This window comes from Leucopleurus acutus (assembly GCF_964270905.1).
Source record: "Leucopleurus acutus genome assembly, chromosome: 19".
NCBI classification, from domain to species: domain Eukaryota; kingdom Metazoa; phylum Chordata; class Mammalia; order Artiodactyla; family Delphinidae; genus Leucopleurus; species Leucopleurus acutus.
Window position 1 is genome coordinate 59,997,630 of NC_139161.1, and position 18,198 is coordinate 60,015,827.

Here is an 18,198-nt window from a genome sequence, read left to right on the forward strand (position 1 = left end):
TGGTGGGGTTGAGCACTGACGGTCTGAACCAGTGCTGGCTCCTGCAGTGGGTCCTGTGCTGGGCTTTGGGTCACCTGCTCCATTCTGGTGGTAAAGACCAGGCTTGGCTCTAGGCTGGCAGTTCCCAAGCCCGTCACTCATTTGGCTGTGTGACTGTGGTCCCTTCCACGTGAGTCAGCTTGCCATCTCTCCTTCACTGGGTTGTTATGAGGCTCAGAGAAAACGGTGCTGAGCGCTGGGCCTGCAGCTTTGCAAGAGTTCAAACATCTTAGCTCTTGTTTTTATGGTTAGGATTTTCTCATCTGCTGAGAGTCAGAGAGGGTAAGTCACTTGCCCTAGGCCACACAGCCAGGATCCTTCACCCTCCCCATTCCACTGACAGGGTCCCTGAGGCCCAGAGAGGTGGTTTGCCCAAGGATGCCCCAAATATGGGAGTGGCAGAACTATTCACTCATTCACTATTTATTGAGTGCCTGCTTTGTGCCAGGAGTGACCCAGGTGCCAGGGACAGAGTGGTGTAGAAACAGATAAACCCTGCCCTCGGGAAGCTCATATCCTCCTGGGGGTGACTGATGCTACACAGAATAAATAAGTAAACCAAATACATTTGTTAGGTGGCGACAAGGGCTTTGGAGAGAAATACAGTTGGGAAGGGGATGGAGAGTGGGGGGAGGCTGACAAGTCCAGTCGAGCGGAAAGGTGGCGCTTGACTTGAAGGAGGTGAGGGAGGGGCTCTTAGGACATCTAGGGGAGCAGCATTCCAGGCAGAAGGCACAGCGTGTGCAAAGGTCCTGAGGTGAGAGTGTGCCTGGGGTGCTCCAGGCCCAGCAAAGAGCCCGCAGCGATTGCTGGTGCTTCCTGGGCCTTGAATTCAGGTGAATCTGCTGCGAAGCCCTCCTCCCAGCAACAGAGGTCGCTGGGGAAGGGGCTCCTCCCCAAGCCCCGGCGGAAGGGAGAGTTTACTCTTTATGAGCGGTGCTGCCCTGCCACAGCTCCCACCCGGCTCCTACAGAACCTGCCGTGGTCAGGGTGGGGGCAATCAGGCCTGGATGTAGGAGGGGAGCTGGGCATCATGGCCGCGGCCCCTCAGTCCCCTCCTGGTTTTAAAGAACTCGCGATGACCTGGTTTCCGGTGACCTGCGGTGCCCGCCACCGCCCCAGCCTCCCCCTGCTTCCCACCCCTCAGGGGACGCTGCCCAGCCTGCCTCCTCACCCACGTCCTCCCGGGGACTCGCAGGCCTCCTAGCTAGTACCCGGCTCCGCTGGGCCCCCGTCATGGGCAGTCCTAAGCTGTAGCGTGTTCATGCGCGTTAGGAGTATGATCTTATAGGCAAGTCTTGATTGTATGGAAAGGAGGGAGACAGGCATCTGCTGAGAACCTACTGCGTGCCGTGCCGGGCTGATCCTATCGGGAGATACTATCGTACCTATTTTATGAACAGAAAAGAGACTCAGAGTAGGGGAAGGTTTGGGTTTTACCCAAGGTCACTCAATAAGCAAAGGTTAATTTTAGTAATAAAAGCTGCTTTTGGTGATTGCTGGGAGCCAGGCAGTCAGATTCAGGGCCACTGGGGGAGGGCGGACGGCAAAGAAATGGCTGTTAGCTTTGATCCCCTCCCAGCAAAGGTCAAACTCCTGGCCAGAGAGGTCATCTGGAGATGTTTGTCCTGGAGCTGACTGGGAGACACTCATGATAAATGGCTCCCATATCTGAAGAGCTATCAAGGGGCAAAGAGATAACCCTGAGGGTAGAAAGGGGCTGTTTGCTAAAGCTGCAGCAAGAGGGACTTTGGGTCAGTGTCTGGAGCAAACATCCTGTCCAACAGAGCAGCACGCTGCCTCAGAAGTGACTTCTCTGTTTGCCAGGGTTGCCGGAAAAGGCATATTCCCCCGAGAGAGGTCGGCCTGGGGACACCCCTGCAAGCTCACACCTGGGAGTTTTCAAAGGGCCAGACAAGACTTCTGCCCCCAGATTTCTTCAGCAGGAGGGTTTTGATCTGAACAGTCCCGATCGATCACACTGGAAGCTGAGTTTGGCTTCTGCACGTCTGGGTGTGTTCCTTTCATGGAGCCAGAGTGGTGGGGGTGGGTTAGCGGCGGAGGAGTGGATTCCTCTAGTTGCATCAGCTATGGTGTGACCTCTGACATTTACCTTTCTTTGTTCCCAGATAAACCAAACACACAAAAACTAATATTCCTGGCTTAATAAAAGAATGGGGGGTGGGGGGGAGGAGAGTGGCCTGGTAGGTGGGGAGAAAACTGGGGCTTGGGTGAAACAGACTGTAGTTGGGGGGGAGTGCTCCCTGGGGGCCCTCCCCCTTGGCGGGCTCTCCAGAATTGGCTCTGGTTCCGGAAGGCCCTGCCTGGACACCCTGACGGGGTGGTCAGTGGGCAAACCAGCCCTGCAGCACCTGCTGTGCACCCAGCCCATTCGTGGCCAGTGGTTCTCAAGCACTTCCCACGGGTCAGGTCCTGTGCAGTGGGTTTTACCGGCAGCTATTTCCCTTTTACTTTTGAGAAAACGAAAGCTGCCTGCAACCACAGAGCTAGTGCACCTAGCTAGCTAGGTGCCAGCATCCTTCCTGTCTCTTTGTGGGCCTGCCCCATCCTAGGGAGGCTGTGGTCAGCACAGGGGTGGGCACACGGTGGCAGCTCACAAATGCTCTGGGCTGGTAGGTGCTGAGGGCCAAGGGGGAGAGAAGTGGGCCGGAATCAGGAAGCAGAGGGACTGCCAGGGCTCCCAGGTATGTGACACCTAGCTACCAAAGGGGCTCTCTTGGGACCCAACCAGCTAAAATCCCACCTACTTTTCTAAACCCCTTCCCTCCCGCTGTCCCCCCTCCACCACTACTCCAGCCTTTTCCGGATTACTGAGGACTCCTCTGGTCTCCAGGCACCTGCACAGGTGGTCCCTCTTCCCACCCCCGCAATTTGCATGTCTGCCACCTTCTCCGGCGCACAGGCCTCCCTCGGGCCCTTCCCTGAGCATTCCAGGGCAGTGTCCCCCGTTTTGCCATCCCAGCCCGCATCAAGCTATAATCCTTTATTGTGCTGCTCGGCTCTCATCTCCCAGGGGACAGTGAGGGCGGCCCCGGTGAGTGCTCGAGGGCCAGTGGAGGAGGGGGTCGCAACCGGGTGGGGGGGCGGGAGCTGCGGGGTGTGCCCGCCACCCGCCACAGGCAGCCTTAGGAGGGGGCGGGGGGCCGAGCCGGCCAAAGTCCAGGTCCACAGGGCTGCGCAGCGCGCTACTTAAACCTACGACCCGCCGCAGCCGGCCAAGGACAGGGATACCAGGTCAGTTGGCGGACCGAGTGGGGAGCCGGGGTCCGGGGTCCGGCGGGCGGGGGCCCAGCAGCCGCGTGGCCTACTCGGGACTGGCAGGCGCCGCAACGGGCGGCCCTGGGACTTGTAGTTCTCGGCTCCGCGAGAGGCCGGTGCGAGCCCGGGAGCGCGGCGCTGCGCGGGGACGGGGACTACATTTCCCAGAAGGCTGGGGAAGCGCGGTCACCGGGAAAGCGCCGCGTCCGGCGGCGCTTCCCGGGCGTGATGGGGCCGGTCCTGGCGGTTGGGGGCTGCCGCGAGGCCCGCGCTTGGTCCCTGCAAGGCGGCCCGCTGCCGATGGGGCCGGGCCGGGCGGGGCCCATGCGCAGCTCGGTGGCGGCGCCCGACTGCTGCGGGGGCCTTGGCAACTTGGACTTCAGGAAGGTACCGACCGCGCCGGCAGCCGGGCCAGGAGGGGGGTCGCTAAGGCTGCTGGGTCCGCGGCGGGCGGTGCCACCGCCTACGCCCGCGGGCGGTGCCGCCGTTACCAGGCAACGGGGGCGGGGCGGGGCCGCGGGTGCGTGCGTATGAGTGCGAGTGCGCGTGTCCGCACCCGTGACCGCGCGTGGGAGTGCGTACACGTGTGCACCTACGGGATCGCTAGGCTCCGGGGAGGAGGTGCCCTGAGCTGAGGCCGGAGGACAGGCCTCCTCCCGGGTGGACTGGCGGGGAGTCCGCGGCCTGCGGAGCCCCGCACGGGCCGGGCCGGGCCGGGCCAGGCGGGACCTGGTTCTGAAGACCAGCCGGGCCCCTGGCCCCGGCCCTTAGAGTCTCCTCTGAGACAAGACATTAACCTTTTCGGCGTCAGCCACTCCCCGTGGAGCTCCCAAGAGGTCCCTGCCCGAGGCCGCCTTTTGTGGTCCATTCATTGGTACAGCCGGTACCGATCGAGAGCAGGTGTCCACTGAAGAAAAACGCACAACCTAATGGTTGCGAGTTGTGTTCTATTGGGGGCCTTACTGAGGACTCTAGCCCAGGAAAGAGCCTCTCAGTAGCTCTGAGGGGGAGCCAGGATATATAGGAGTTTTTGCTGGAAAAAAACCCACATCGAACATCAAAAAATTACTGCTAAACACAAAAAAGCAGACATCTTGTACATGATTTTAGCACTTTTCTATTTGTGGGAAGATGCAAGAGTCTGGGCTCCTTGAAATTATTCCTGAGATCTGCATCTTAACTGCCTGGGGCCTGTCTCCTGTTTTTCTCCATCCTGAATCCCCCCTCAGGGTGCACTGTGGGGTCGGCAGCAGCAGCCGATGGCTTGATGGGGGGCGACTTCCCTTGTTTACCGGAATGGCAGGCGGCATTCTTTGTCGGCTCTCACTGACCATTCACTCCACTGAGGCTGGAAACTGAAAATTCTCTGCCGGAGATAAAACTGGTCAATGTTTTAGAAACTGGCTTGTGGGGAGGTGGGTTGAGATCCTGAGACAGCCGGTCCTTATCTGAGGAGGTGACCTCTGATCTGAGCCCTGAGTGATACGCCCTGGGGGGTGGGGGCCCAGGTGCTCTGGTGGGGGCCTGGCAGACCAAGGCCTTGAGGAGGAGTATTTGTTCAAGAACAAAGAGAAGCCTAGCCCAAGGGGACCCTCGCCATTGCCTGGCTTGGGGTGGATGTTTCATGGGTGAGACCTACGGGGGAAGGATGGGGCTCCATTAACTGGAGGTGGGGAAGCCTTCGGGGCTTCTGGTGGAAATCAAGGGGGCAGTGGGCCCCGCTGCAGGGTTAGGGTCCTGCCCTCAGGTCTAGGCAAGGCCTGTGTTCTAGACCTAGCAGTGGGGGAGGGGGAGATTTCCTGGGTGTTGGGGGGAAGGTCTTTTCTGCCCTTCTTCCCTTCCCTGTGGGGCTGTGCAGTTGGAGTGATCTGGGAACCTTTCAGGGGACAGGTCAGGGTGACCCTCGTTGACTAACATTCCGTTTTTTCCACTGCAGCCCTTATTGGTACAGTTAAGCTTCCTGTTGCCAGCAACACTGAACGTGTGTATTTGTCCTACTTGGCAGCCCTCCTCCCTCCTCAGTGAAAACCTCTGGTTTTGAGAGATGTCATCCTCGGGGTGGTTTCTCTGCAGCTGGGCGTCTGAGCTGCATGATGGCAGCGGGTTGGCCCCGCGCCGTCCCTTGGCGGTAATATGTCACGCTGAGAATCTAAACTCCTCTAGTAGCCACAGTTGAAAAAGTAAGGAATCGGTGAATCACTTTTGACAATATATTTGACCCAATACGTAAAATATGTCATTTCATCACGTGGCACCGCACGTCCTCAGCAGCCACACGTGTGCTGACGTGCAAGCATGGGCACGGTGCCCTTGACCACTAGCTCCTGGGCCTGCTCCAGCTGGTGCGGAATTTGGGCTTTGTTTTGAGCTTAGAAAGTCCCCCCTTGGGCTGAGGTGCGTCCCCGCTGCAGCCTCGTCGACCGAGGCTCTCCCTGCCCAGGACTCAGCCAGGCTCCTCAGCTGGGCAGCTGAGGGAAGCCCGCTGGCTGGTGGGCGATGGAGCCGGACTGAAGGGCTCCAGTGGGGCCTCGGGGTGCTTGCTTCTTTGGGAGCACAGGCTGCTGGGGCACAGTCGGGGGGCCCCTTTCATGCCCATTTCCAGATGGTTCTCCAGCCCTTGTGAGCGATGGGTGGTGTAGGTGTCAAGAGGGGCCCTTCAGTTACCTGCTCTGTGAGATGGGACCTTTGTCAGCTGTAAAGTGCAGCCCACCTGAGGGTGGGTGCTCTGCAGAAGGCAAGGCCGCTGTGTTCAGGCAGCGTCGAGACCATGCTGGGCGACAGGCCCCTTGGGCTGCCCGGTCCCTGTTTGTGACTCATCTGTGACCATTTGGGAGGCAAATCCCAGGGGCAGGTAGGAGCTGCCTTCCGGGGCGAGATGTTTGCCTGCTGCACTGAGTTGTTTTTCAAACTCTTTTGGCGTTATCACATTAGTTAGAATAAACAGCAGGCTGTTTCTCTGGACGACTTACTGTGTGAAGTTCTCAAGGACATAATTTTTGTCTTCAGTGTTTTTGAGTCAGAGTCCAGACCTTGGGCAAGTCACGTAAGCGGGCAGAACCTCGGTTTCTTCTCCTCTGTTGAGGTGATCGTGGGGCTTTACTCATCCGTCTGTCAGTATGGATGTTCTTTTCTTTTTTAAAACAAATATTTATGTATGTGTTTTGGCTGCGTTGGGTCTTAGTTGTGGCACGCGGGATCTTCGTTGAGGTATGTGGGATCTTTTGTTGTGGCACATGGGCTTCTCTCTAGTAGTGGCGTGCGGGCTTCTCTCTCTAATAGTGGTGTGTGGGCTCCAGAGCGCGTGGGCTCTGTAGTTTGCGGCACGCGGATTCTCTAGTTGAGACACACAAACTCAGTAATTGTTGCGCGGGCTTTAGGTGCCCTGCAGCACGTGAGATCTTAGCTCCCTGGCCAGGGATCGAACCTGCATCCGCTGCATTGGAAGGCGGATTCTTTACCACTGGACCACCAGGGAAGTCCCTATTTGTGTTCTTTATTTTATTTTAATTTTTATTGTATTGTATTGTATTTATTTATTTATTTAGGCTGCATTGGGTCTTCGTTGCTGCGCGTGGGCTTTCTCTAGTTGCGGCGAGCGGGGGGGGGGTACTTTTTGTTGCAGTGCACGGGCTTCTCATGGCAGTGCCTTCTCTTGTTGCGGAGCATGGGCTCTAGGCGCGCGGGCTTCAGTAGTTGTGGCTGGCAGGCTCAGTAGTTGCGGCTCACGGGCTCTAAAGCGCAGGCTTGGTAGTTGTGGCGCAAGGGCTTAGTTGCTCCGCGGCACGTGGGATCTTCCCGGACCAGGGCTCGAACCCGTGTCCCCTGCATTGGCAGGCGGATTCTCAAGCCCTGCGCCCCCAGGGAAGCCCCCTACTTGTGGTCTTTAACAAGGATCTTTCTGGTACTGATCTCTAGTTTGATTCTGCTTTGGTTCAAGAACACACATACTTTTACTTTTTCTTTCTTTTTCTTATGTGCACTTGCGAGGGATGAGCCTCCTGCTGTTACGGGGGCTGGTGCTCTGGCCCACCTTGTCCTCACCGATTTTCTGCCTACCCGTTTTGGCTTCACGTGTTAGCCTCAGTTTTTTAGTCTGAAAAATGGGCACGTCTCACAGGGTTGTGGGCGGACTCAGTCACAGAGTAATAAGTGAGCTTCCTGTATCATCTCACTTAATCCTCCTGATGGTCCCAGGAAGGAGGGGCCACCCCCGTCAAAGTTTACCCAGGTTCCCACAGGGCATCGGGCCCTGTCTCAGGACAGGCTCTGTCCCCTCTGCAAAGCCCTGGCCCAGGGCTCGGTCAGCTGGCTTCCTGTCACCACTGCCTTGGACACAGAACTGCGTCCTTAGGTAAATAGCCTTAGGCACCAGCGTAGCAGGGCCTGTCCGGGGCCCCTGAGGGCGAATGTAGAGAGAGGTCTGCGGCTTACGGCCCCCGCAGAGGAGAGGAGGCCCCAGACCCACTCCCAGGAAGGGCCCACCTTGCCCCATGGACGCGGGACCCCATGGGCCCTCAGAGCCTCGCGGCACATGGCCCAGGACAGGCTCATCGCAGGAAGAGTGTGAATAAACAGCTTCCTGGAAGGAGTCATGGATTCGGAACACCGGGGCAGCCGCTGGCCGCTGTCTGTACCGTAGGAAAGCAGAGCCTTCAGGTGGTCTCCAGTGCTGTCTCGCCCCCCGTCCCAGCGTGTGGGCCGCACCCCTCGCTGGCTGTTCCTTAAGAAGGGAGCATTCCCCGAGGGCCCCTCCAGAGAGCATGTCTGAGCGCTGGCATCAGGCGCACAGGGAGCACCCTCTGCCCCTTGTATCCTGGCACCTGTGTTCCCCTCTCATCCCCCTGGGCGGAGATGGGTCATGGAGCTTCCTGTGGTCCGTCCCGGAGGGTGAGGGGGAGCCCCCAGCCCAGCCTGGATTATCCGCTGCCCAGAGACCTTCTTCTGCGCCTGGTGCCCCGCCATGGGGTCGTGGCCACCTTAGTGTAAAGCTTCTTTGTGGCCACTCCTTCTTGTATGCGCCAGGCTCGCGGCTTGCAGCAGCAGTTTCCCGGTAAATGTCTCCTGAATCACCGAGAAGGCCCGGAGACGGAGGGTCCAGCTGGAGGCCCGCCCCGCTGTCCCCACCCCGTCCCCTTCCCCCGGCAGTGAGCGGTACGTGGGTCCCAGCTGCGGTCGATGTGACTTTGATTCCCTGGGCCCCTGCTGTTTGTTTGGATGTCACAATGTGACCCTGGGTGCTGTTGACCCTCGCACGGTGAGCGGCACGGGCTCTAGCCACTGAGCCCCTCGCGGGAGCGCTGCCCGGGCAGCGGTAGGTAGCCCATCTCCTCTCTGTTCCAGCGCCAGGACTCTGCGGCCCGTGACCCTGGAGCCAGAGGGGGGCTCCGTTGTTAGGGTTACCGGGAGCAGAAGGCCAGGACTTCCGCTGCTTTAATCAGGTTGGGCAGAGGGTGGGTGGGCCCCGGTGGGCCCCTCCCCTTAGTCGAGGTGGCCCACAGGGGTACAGGGTGACGGGACAGGGGTCTGGGACCCTCCTGCTCTGCTCTTGCCTGACCCGGGAGGGCACCTTTTCCAGCGGGTTTTGGGGGTGACAGCAACCAGGACGGGACCTGCAGGCCTCTGGAGTGGGAAGCCAGGAGGGGGCCCTCTGCTGCCACCTGACTTGTCCATCATTCTTTCCTGCTCGGTGGGCCCTTCTCTGGGCAACGCAAATCCCCCCTCAAGGTGACCGGATACTTCCTGGATGAGAGGTTGACCGAGGGCCCTGGGACCTGGGCAGGGGCCAAGGTTCCAGTTTTGACCAGTTCAGCCCTAACAGGGAGCCCAGGCCGGATGTCTGCTGCTGGCCACCTCAGCCAGTGTCACTGCTTAACCGCTCTGCCTCAGTTTCCCCTCCGCCTCTGCTCTCCTAAAGGCGAAGAAGCAGTCTCTCTCCCGCTCACTTGCCCGGCCTCCTTGGGAGCGTTCGGGACTTATCCTCACTCCAGTGCCTGAACCCGGAATCTGGAATCTGGAATCCGGAAGCGCTGGCCTGGCCTGGCCCCCGGGAGCCTCTGGCTCTCTGAGCTGGCACGACAGTGGCGCTCGTCTTGCTGGCTGGTGGCCCAAGGTGAGGTGTGAGAACTTATATAGGTGCGCACTGGCCTTGTTGCAGGGGCTTAGCTCCCAGACCCCCAGAGTGGAGCCTCCCGGGGTGCTCAGCGTCTGCTGAATGACGAGCAGTGGAATTCTTAAGAATATCTGGAGCTTGGGGCTTCCCTGGTGGCGCAGTGGTTGAGAGCCCGCCTGCCGAGGCTGCCGATGCAGGGGATGCCGGTTCGTGCCCCGGTCCGGGAGGATCCCACATGCCACGGAGCAGCTGGGCCTGTGAGCCATGGCCGCTGAGCCTGCGCGCCCGGAGCCTGTGCTCCGCAACGGGAGAGGCCACAGCAGTGAGAGGCCCACGTGCCGCAAAAAAAAAAAAAAAAAGAAAAAGAAAAAAAGGGAGTCTGGCTGACAATGACACCCTTGTCTGCAGAAATGCCATATCAACTCCCGTGGGAGTTGTTGCTGTCATAAGAGTCCGTAACTGGTGAGAAGCATGTTTTGTGGGCGGCCCTAAGCTGGATGTGGTGATTCCGTTGCCAGGCGGGGGCTGGGGGCCGGGGGCCGTTGGCAGGAAGCATGGTTTATGTACCCGGCTGCCCCCCAGCTCTGCACCCTGGGCACGGCTGGCCCGCCTGGAGTGGATTCCACACCCCCCCACCCCAAGCCAAGGCTTGTGACTTACCTTCCAGTTGAGGCTTATTGTTATTCTGAATTGCATGTGGAGAGCTGCCATGAATTTCTAAAAAGAAAAAGAAAAATACAAAGAGTAATGCAGGGACTCAGTGAACACTGACCACGCAGAACGTCAGCAGTGTCTCACGGTTTTTAAAGGGGGAACTCAGCATTGGAGGCATCCAGCTGTTTCCTCCTCTTGTCCCTAGAGGCAGGGTCTTAGTTCTGTCCCCGGGGACATCTGGGCCACATCTGGGCCCATCTGTTGTCACAGCTGGGGAGGACGGCCGGCATGGAGTGGGTGGGGGCCACAAAGAGTGACTGGCCGGAGGGTCGACAGTGCAGAGGTGGGGAGACCCGCCCCAGTCACAGGGGGCAATGAATCTGGGGCTCAAAGCTGGCCCTCTGCACATACGGGAGGGGCACTCAGCACTGTGTGGTGGGTACAGGGTGCTCTGGGCTTCTGCAGCGTCCTTGTCCATTTGACATGTGTTTGAGAACATGGCAGTTTGACACAGACCTGGTCTGTTTCAGTTCCCTGGTTTAGCTGCTTTGGGGATGGCGCATCTGGTTTACTCGAGCCCCCGGAGTGCACACCTGTTCCACGTGTGCCGATAGGAACAGCTGTGCACTGTGTGTGAGCTCTCGGGGCAGGTGCCGGGGTTGGGAGCCCCCATGCCCAGGAGCGCCGGTCCAGGGGCTGCCGATAGGAGCAGCTGTGCACTGTGTGTGAGCTCTCGGGGCAGGTGCCGGGGTTGGGAGCCCCCATGCCCAGGAGCGCCGGTCCAGGGGCTGCCGATAGGAACAGGTGTGCACTGTGTGTGAGCTCTCGGGGCAGGTGCCGGGGTTGGGAGCCCCCATGCCCAGGAGCGCCGGTCCAGGGCCGGGAAGAGTTCATCTGCATTTTCCTGGGTCTCAGAGGCTGAGCATCTTCACATGGATGTCGGCCCCTCGGGTTGGCTCTGGGGCCTCTGAACACCTCTGTTGGGTCCTGGTCACCCTGGTGATGCAGACACGGGTCCCGGCGGGGTCACTGCCCCGCCAGCGTGCTGGACACTCATCCTCAGAGCTGCTGGTTTCCTCTCTGTGCTTCCGCCGCTGGCCCGGCCGCTCTCCAACAGGCATGACACGGCCGGTTGGGTTTCGGCTTTTATCTTCCGTTTTATGAGATTACATTGTAGTAACCTTTGCTGGACTTGGACGTGCCCAAGCCTCCTGACCTGTTCCTGGAGGGTAACTTTGTTTCCAAGTTCTGGGGCTTGTCACTCGCTCCCGTGTCTGTCCAGGTGGGGCGGGGCAGGGCAGGCAGGTCTCCCGCTGACGCCGGCTCTGTCCCTGCAGGCAGACCTCTGCGTTATGACCCGGCTGCTGGGCTACGTGGACCCCTCAGAACCCCACTTTGTGGCTGCAGTCCTCACCATCGCTTTCAATCCGCTTTTCTGGAACGTGGTAAGTGCCCCAGGACAGGCTGTGCAGAGGGATGGGTGGACGGACGGGTGGCTCTTCCCTCTGCTCCTCTGTCTCTGGCCAGCATGGGAGCATTGTCCTGCTTCCCCGTCGAGGTCGGCACCCAGGGAGGACGTGGACCGGGGAAGCCCCTCACCGCGGGGTCCCACGACATCTTGGCCTCAGCGGACAGCAGGTCCCTGCGGGGCTTTGCTCCCCTCCTGCCACACACACAGGGCAGCCGCCTTCTTAGGCGCCCCCCGCAGCAGGTGTGCTCCATAAACATCATCACTTTTCCTAATCGAGGCTTCCTGCAGGGTCATCTGCAGCCCTCGGGCTGAGGGGTGCTGGGGGCAGGAAGGAGCTGACAGCAAGTGAAACGGGAGGCAGGTCTGCGCCCAGGTCTTCTGTGGGTGCAGGGCCGCGCGGAGGCTGGGGGCCTGGGGGGCTGGCCGGGTGGGAGGTAGGGGGGAGTGGGCTCTGAGCAGTCCCTCCTGCCAGCCCTTCTTGGAGACATCCCTCCCCTGTCAGGATGTGGGGGAAGCCCTTGGGGTTTCTGGTCTGCTGTCCAGCATCTCTGGTGGGCTGGAAGGGGTGGTAGACGTGCTCCCCGGGCCACCCCCGAGGGGTCTGCTGATGCAGAGCGTGGACGTCCTGTGCTCACCTCGAGGGCGGCCTGCTGAACACGGCGTCAGCACATGCCGTTCCGAGCTGTCTTCCTCTCAGGTGGCCGCTCGGTCCCTGGGGCAGAACGGACCTGTTTGCATCTGGTTGACTAGTTAGGTCTTTTCTTCATCTGGGGAGAGCAGGGTGGGAGCAGGCTGCTCATCTCAAAGAGGCTGCAGTCAACACGCCGTCCCTCCCGACAGACTGACTGGTCTTTCCGGGATGGACACACGGCCTTTTTAATATGCCCCGCTGGTTTCCTGTGCCGCTGTAACAAATGACCACAGACTGGGACTTTAGAACAGCAGGAATATATTTTCCCCTGGCTCTGGGGGCCAGAAACCTGAAACCAGTACTGGTCAAGATCCAGGTGCGGGCAGGACTGTCCGCCCCCCAGCTCCAGGGGAGGGTCCCCTCCAGGAGAGCCGGCTCCAGTCCTCAAGGCCAGCATCTTCCCCCCACCTGCCTCCCTCCTATAAGGAAATGGAGGGGGGACAGCAGTCAGGGCCCCGCCGACCCAGGACAACTCCCACCTCAAGACCCTGAACGCAAGCTAAGCCCCCTCTTTGCTGGGCAGGCAACCTCCACCAGTTCTGAGGTCAGGACGTGGACATGATTTAAGCCTGATTTTCAGCTGCCACACCCTTTACCCTTCATTGTCTGGTGCTGCGGGAGGGGAAGGCGCACTGGGTGGGACGCGGGGAGGGTGGGGGAGAGCAGCACCACCGTGGGGCGGGCGAGGCGCGGGCCACCCCAGCTCTGGCCGGGGCCCGTGTCAGGTCAGGGCCACTCAGGCAGGAGGCGCCAAAGCTCCCCAGGAGGCCTGACGATGTTTCCCCACAAAGCGAGCTCCGGTCCCCCGCCCCCCAGAGCTGCTCCGTCCCCTCAGGCCCCCTCCCGCCGAGGCCTCTCCCCTGGCCGTGGGTCTGTATGCTGTAGCTTCCTGCCTAACACACCTGTCGTCTAGTGGGTGAGCTGGTCTCCAGAGGCCTGCGCGCCAGGTAGAGGGTGTTGGAATTGAGCTGAATTGCAGCACACCCGGCTGATGTCAGCATTGTTCGGACGTGCGGGGAAGACCCTCTTGTGGAAATTGGTGCAGAAGCGGGGTGGAGGCGAGGGCTGTGGGGAGCTCAGACCTGCCCCAGGGCCTCCAGGTGGAGCCAGGTTTGGGGAGTGGCTCCCCGGGGCTGGGCCGCAGCTCTTGGGCCATCTCTGGACGTGCTGCCCTGCCTGCCCACCTGGCGCCAGCACCCCTGTTGCTGTGCCCGCAGGGGGCCTCCCGCCCTCTCTTGTGGGGTGTCCCTGGCCCCGTCTCTGCCATGACCTCCTCTTCTTCACTCACTCACCCCACAAGTGCTCTTGGGGAGCCCGCTGTTGGGGTGCTGAGTGGCCCGCGGGGGCGGGGGGATGAGCCCACGAGGTGCACGGATGGGTTAATGTTGGGAAGAATAAGTGCTGCAGAGGGACCAGCTGGGGCGTTTCCTTTGTCACCTGTGTCTCTGTCTGGCCCAGAATCTCCTCAGTGCCAGGACCTTGCGTCCCGGTGCTCGGCCGCGCCTGGGCACGTCCAGACCCCGCAGAGAGCTCGCTCTTTGGCCCTGGCCCACACCTCCCCGACATGCTCCCTCCCCCACCTGCAGGAGAAGGCCGCCCTGTGCCAGGGCCTGGACCAGCCTGCCCTCCTTGCTCGCGGTTGCCCACGCCCCGCCCCCGTCCCCCTGCTCAGCGTGGCCCCACCAGCCGCTCCTCTCCACCTTCCGCTCGGGCTCTCACCCCGCAAACACAGGGCCAGGGATCGCCCCGCACCCCGCCTTCTAGGACAAAGTGTGAGCGGTATGGCTGACCCGCTTTATCCCTGGGTGTCCCGCGTGCCCAGAGCCTTTCGTCCTGCTAGGTCACCTGGTCTTCAGGGAGACGCACCTCCCCAGAAAGGGGGGCGCTCCCCATGTGCCTTGGGGGGCCCTGGCACAGGGGCGTTCTGCCGGCTGAGTCCTGGCGGCCGCGGGCTCTCGAGGGAGCGGGGTTGGGGGGGGCAGCAGGACGGTAGGTGGCGCTGTGGGCAAGGCCAGGGCGAGGGGGGTCCCCGCAACCTTGTGTGCGTTTGCTGCGCGGCTTCCGTGTCTGCCTCGGTGTCAGCCACTGTGGGGTGGGCTCGGCTGCCCCGGGGACCCCCACAGGGGCCGGGAAGCTGACGCTGCGGATGCTGAAGCAAGGGCAGAGGCTGGGGTCCCAGCCCCTGTGTTCACGCCCCCTCTGGGCCTTGGTTTCTCCATCTGTGAATGGAGGCCCATTGGGCTCTGAAGCACCGCAGCCACTCGGCTTACCCTGCCCCCCTGGGATGACCCCGCGCAGGCCCCCTGGGAGAGGGCGGCGTGCCTTCCTGGAGCTGGCAGCGAGGTAAGACTGGGCATCAGACCTGCAATCCAAACGTCGGAGCTGGTTACGAGGAAGCTGGTGTCTGGAGCTTGTCCAGGAGACAGGGCGAGGGGTTGGGCGGCTCCTTGGCTTGGGGGCTGCGAGGGGATGAGCCGGAGGCTGGGCTGCTGGAGGAGCTGGGATGCGGTGCAGGTGGGGAAGGGGACAGGCCGGCCGGTCCCCTGCGGGAGCGCCCTGAGTGCCGGCCTGCAACCGGGTTGTGTGCTGGAACCGGCGGCGACGGGCGTGCGCGAGGGGTACACGCGTGTGCCCGTGTGAGTGCGGGGGAGTTGGGCCGGGCGTGGACAGGCTGTGTGACACCGTTGCTCCCGTCTGGCTCAGAAGTTCGGCTCCGAGGGCACGGCCACGTACCCACTGGCTCTGTGCCGAGTTTCTAGACGAGGCGCGTCCTGCGTTTGCAGGGATGCTGAGTGGGGCTTCCTGGTAGGGCCCGTGGCCCAGCAAGGGCTTTCCTCTGAGCATAGCCGGCTGGCCGGCCGGGCCTCACTGAGACTTCGGCTCTGGGAGCACAGGGCTCTGGCCGGCCGGCCGCCGTCCGTTCCGACCGATGTCGCCCAGGACGCCGTGGAACAGCAGCTCCCCTGTCCGCCCGAGCTGTGCTCAGAGCTGGATTCCTGCAGAGCTGATGGGTGTCTGGCCTTGGCTCTGCAGTGGGGACAGTCAGCCCCTTGTCACTAGGACCCGTGCTGGCTCCTCTGGCCGTGACGTCGGCTCGAGCGTAGGATGTCCTGTGGCGTGTGCGTGGGTGTGCTTTTCGAGGAGTAGGCGTGTGTCCTCTGGTGCAGGCAGCCCTGCCCGCCCCTCGGCCCCATCCCTCTGAAGGGAGAGCCGTGCCAGGCAGCAGCATTGTCTGTGGGCAACGGGCTGCAGCTGCGCTAACTTCAGGTGTCCGAGGAGCGTGGCGGTAAAGCGTACCTGGAACGCGGCTAGCTTGCCTTCTGCCGGGACCGTGCGGAGGCTGAGGGGGTGAGGCGGGAGGCCCGGTGAGACCCCACCTGAGCTGGGCTTCCTCTCCTTCCCGGATCCTGACGCTCCAGGGACGCAGCCTGAGTTTCCTCACGAGTCCTGCTGGGGGCCGTGTGGGTAGAGGACGCGCCTCCTGCGACGCTTCACTTGGACACGACCGGCCTCTGCGCAGCAGCTTGGGTGGGACAAGGTGGCTGCAGCGGCGGGAGGGCTGCTGGTGGGTCATCTCTCAGGCCCCTCCCGCACGAGGGGCAGTTAGATGACCTGGCCTCCCCTTGGGGTTTCCAACAGATCAGCCCTCCTGCTTCGACCTTCCTGTAGGCCCCGCAGCCTCGAGGGCCCGTCCACACCTCCGTAGGGTGTCTGCTGTGGCCTTGCCTGGAGCTCTGGTGTCTGCCCTCTGCCATCAGCAGGCTTGGTCTCCTCGTGCCCCCGTGCCTTTGCACAGCCTGCCCCCTCCTAGAAGGGCTCCGCCACACCAACCTGCCTCCTGTTTCCCTCCCAGGCCTTCACTGGCCTTCCCTGTGCCCTGGCCCTGAGCAGACGTGGCCCAGCTCCCTTCCAGCCTCCCTGACCCGCAGATCTGTGGTCGCTGTTGCTCGCGAGTTTACGTTTCACCTCCTACCTTAGACCGAGGGCTCCTGCCTTGGAGTTAAGGGCAGGCCCAGTGTGATCGCAGGTAAGCCCAGAGTGGCCCGGGCTGCCGTGGGCCAGGCAGTCCCTCCACTTGGCGGAGGGGTGCTAGGTCCTCTCGCTGGCCGCACGGCGCCCACCTGGCTGTGTCGCTGGCTTTGTCCCGTTCCCTGGTCTTCCTCTGAGGCCAGCTGACGTTCCGGGGAAAACGTCCAAGGCTTGGGTTTTTGTCTCATTTTCCTGCTGACTTGCTCTGACCTGGGCCTCAGCTGCCTCCTCTTAGTTCTGGAGGAGTGGCCTTTGCCCAGCTTTTCTCAAGGGGGGCTGCCAGGCTGTGGGGGGAGGGCAGTGGGTGTGAAAGGGTCTGGAAGCACCGGGCATACTTGGCCCAGAGGAGAAGCAGCCATGGGAGCCGCCTGGGTGCAGGCGCGTCCCGGGTGCAGGTGCGTCTGGAAGGGCTCTTGCATCAGTGCAAACTCCCAGAGCTGCTGCCTGAGCTGAAGGCCCGGAGCTCTCACTTGTCCCAGAGTCTTATGCCCAGAAATGCTCCACGGCCTAGGGATACGTCTTGGAGAGTGTTTTGTAGCTGGTGACCCTTTCCTCGCCTCCAGGAATCAGGAATTGGCCTGGGAGAGGCTCTGAGATGCAGGGGCAATGGGTGTGCTTGTCACTGGCCGACGCCGGGCCGCGTAGCGCCTGGAAGTGCCGTGGGCTCCCCGTGGTGTCCGGCCGCTGCCCGCTTTGGGGCCCGGGGAGCCCCGTTCCTGCCACCTTTCCTCTGATCCCGCCTCCTGGTCCCCTGCCCTGGCACCCTGAGCCTCAGGAGGGCTAGGAAGCGAGGTGGTCAAGTGCCAGCCCAAAGACCCTGGAGATGGATGCCTGCAGCACCTCAGGGCAGGCCCCTGGCCTCGCCGTGTTGCCAGATCTGAGATTCTTGTAGTTTCTGCAAAGAGGCGTCAGCCTGGAGTGTGGGCTCCGGGGAGGCAGAGATCACGAGAGTCGGGGGGCCGGAACACAGGGGTCCTGGGCAAAGAGGGACGGAGACCCAGGCCACCGGATGCAGCAGGGAATCAGGAGAGGGCGGGGCGGAGCCTGCACAGCTTCCCCGACGGCACTTCCGGCTCCGGTGCCTATCGTCTGAGGCTCTGGCCAGCCTCAGAGGGCAGCCCCTGTACTTGGGTACCAGCCCCTGCAGGGAGCGAGGGTCGCCCCGCCTGTACACACCTCTGCTACCTTTCGCTCTGTCCAGCCGCCCCTGCTGCAGAGGGTCCCAGGTGGCCCAGGGGCTGGTGGCTCTGCAGCACAGTGAGGGCCACTGCAGCTCAACATCGGACTGACCCCAACTGGCCACCAGACGGCGCACAAGGGATGCGAGGTCCTCCTGCCTTCCAGGGCTGTGCTTGTGGGCAGAGGGGACCGCAGTGAGGATGGTGAGGGCCCCTCAGCCCCCTGGCTGGACAGGGTTATCCTCCTTCAGGGTCATCCTGCGGCTTATGTAGGAAAATAGCCTGGGAAGTATACACTTTCCACAGGTGTGTATACAGGGGCCTGCTCCTGGCACATAACGGGCACCTGTTCGCCTGGCGCCCCACCTGTCCACCCACAGGGCTCCAGGTGAATAATGGGTGGGAAGGGGGTTCTGTGAATTACAGTAAGAAGAGTCCAGCCCTTGTCCTGCAGGTCATGAGCGAGGTGGCTGGGTGTGGGCGCCTGCGAGGGTCAGTCAGCTGTTGGGTGTGGTGCCTTGCTCTGTATCTCCCCACCAGCCCTGGGGAGGGGAGGGGACTGAGGGATTGCACCACAGTGACAGGGGCAGGACAGCCTTGGGACTGGGGGCTCTGGGGGTGGGGCGCACTCGGTGATGGCCGTCCCGGGAGTGAGAATTACTGTCACCACCCCCCAACAGATTTGATGTGCAGACCCGGGGTGGGGGTGGGTCAACCCCAGGATTTTCAGAAGCAGCAGCTGAGGACC

General features: G+C 61.7%; 1 protein-coding gene across 10 annotated transcripts in view; it reads left to right on the top strand.

The window, feature by feature from the left end:
- Positions 1-2,641: 2,641 nt before the first annotated feature.
- Positions 2,642-18,198, top strand: part of PEMT (phosphatidylethanolamine N-methyltransferase) — a 47,773-nt gene continuing 32,216 nt past the window's right edge. Inside the window, exons 1-2 of one of the 10 annotated variants that reach the window (XM_082859954.1) lie at positions 2,642-2,744; positions 11,419-11,526. In XM_082859954.1, coding sequence (XP_082716080.1) covers positions 11,434-11,526 — 93 coding nt within the window. In that variant the 5' untranslated portion in view covers positions 2,642-2,744; positions 11,419-11,433. Of the gene's footprint in view, positions 2,745-3,272; positions 3,295-3,390; positions 3,706-6,511; positions 6,526-7,414; positions 7,670-7,829; positions 7,975-8,540; positions 8,630-8,746; positions 8,757-8,951; positions 9,043-9,345; positions 9,428-11,418; positions 11,527-18,198 lie in introns of those variants that run through there. The other 9 variants (XM_082859955.1, XM_082859948.1, XM_082859957.1 and 6 more) reach the window with 9 other exon arrangements.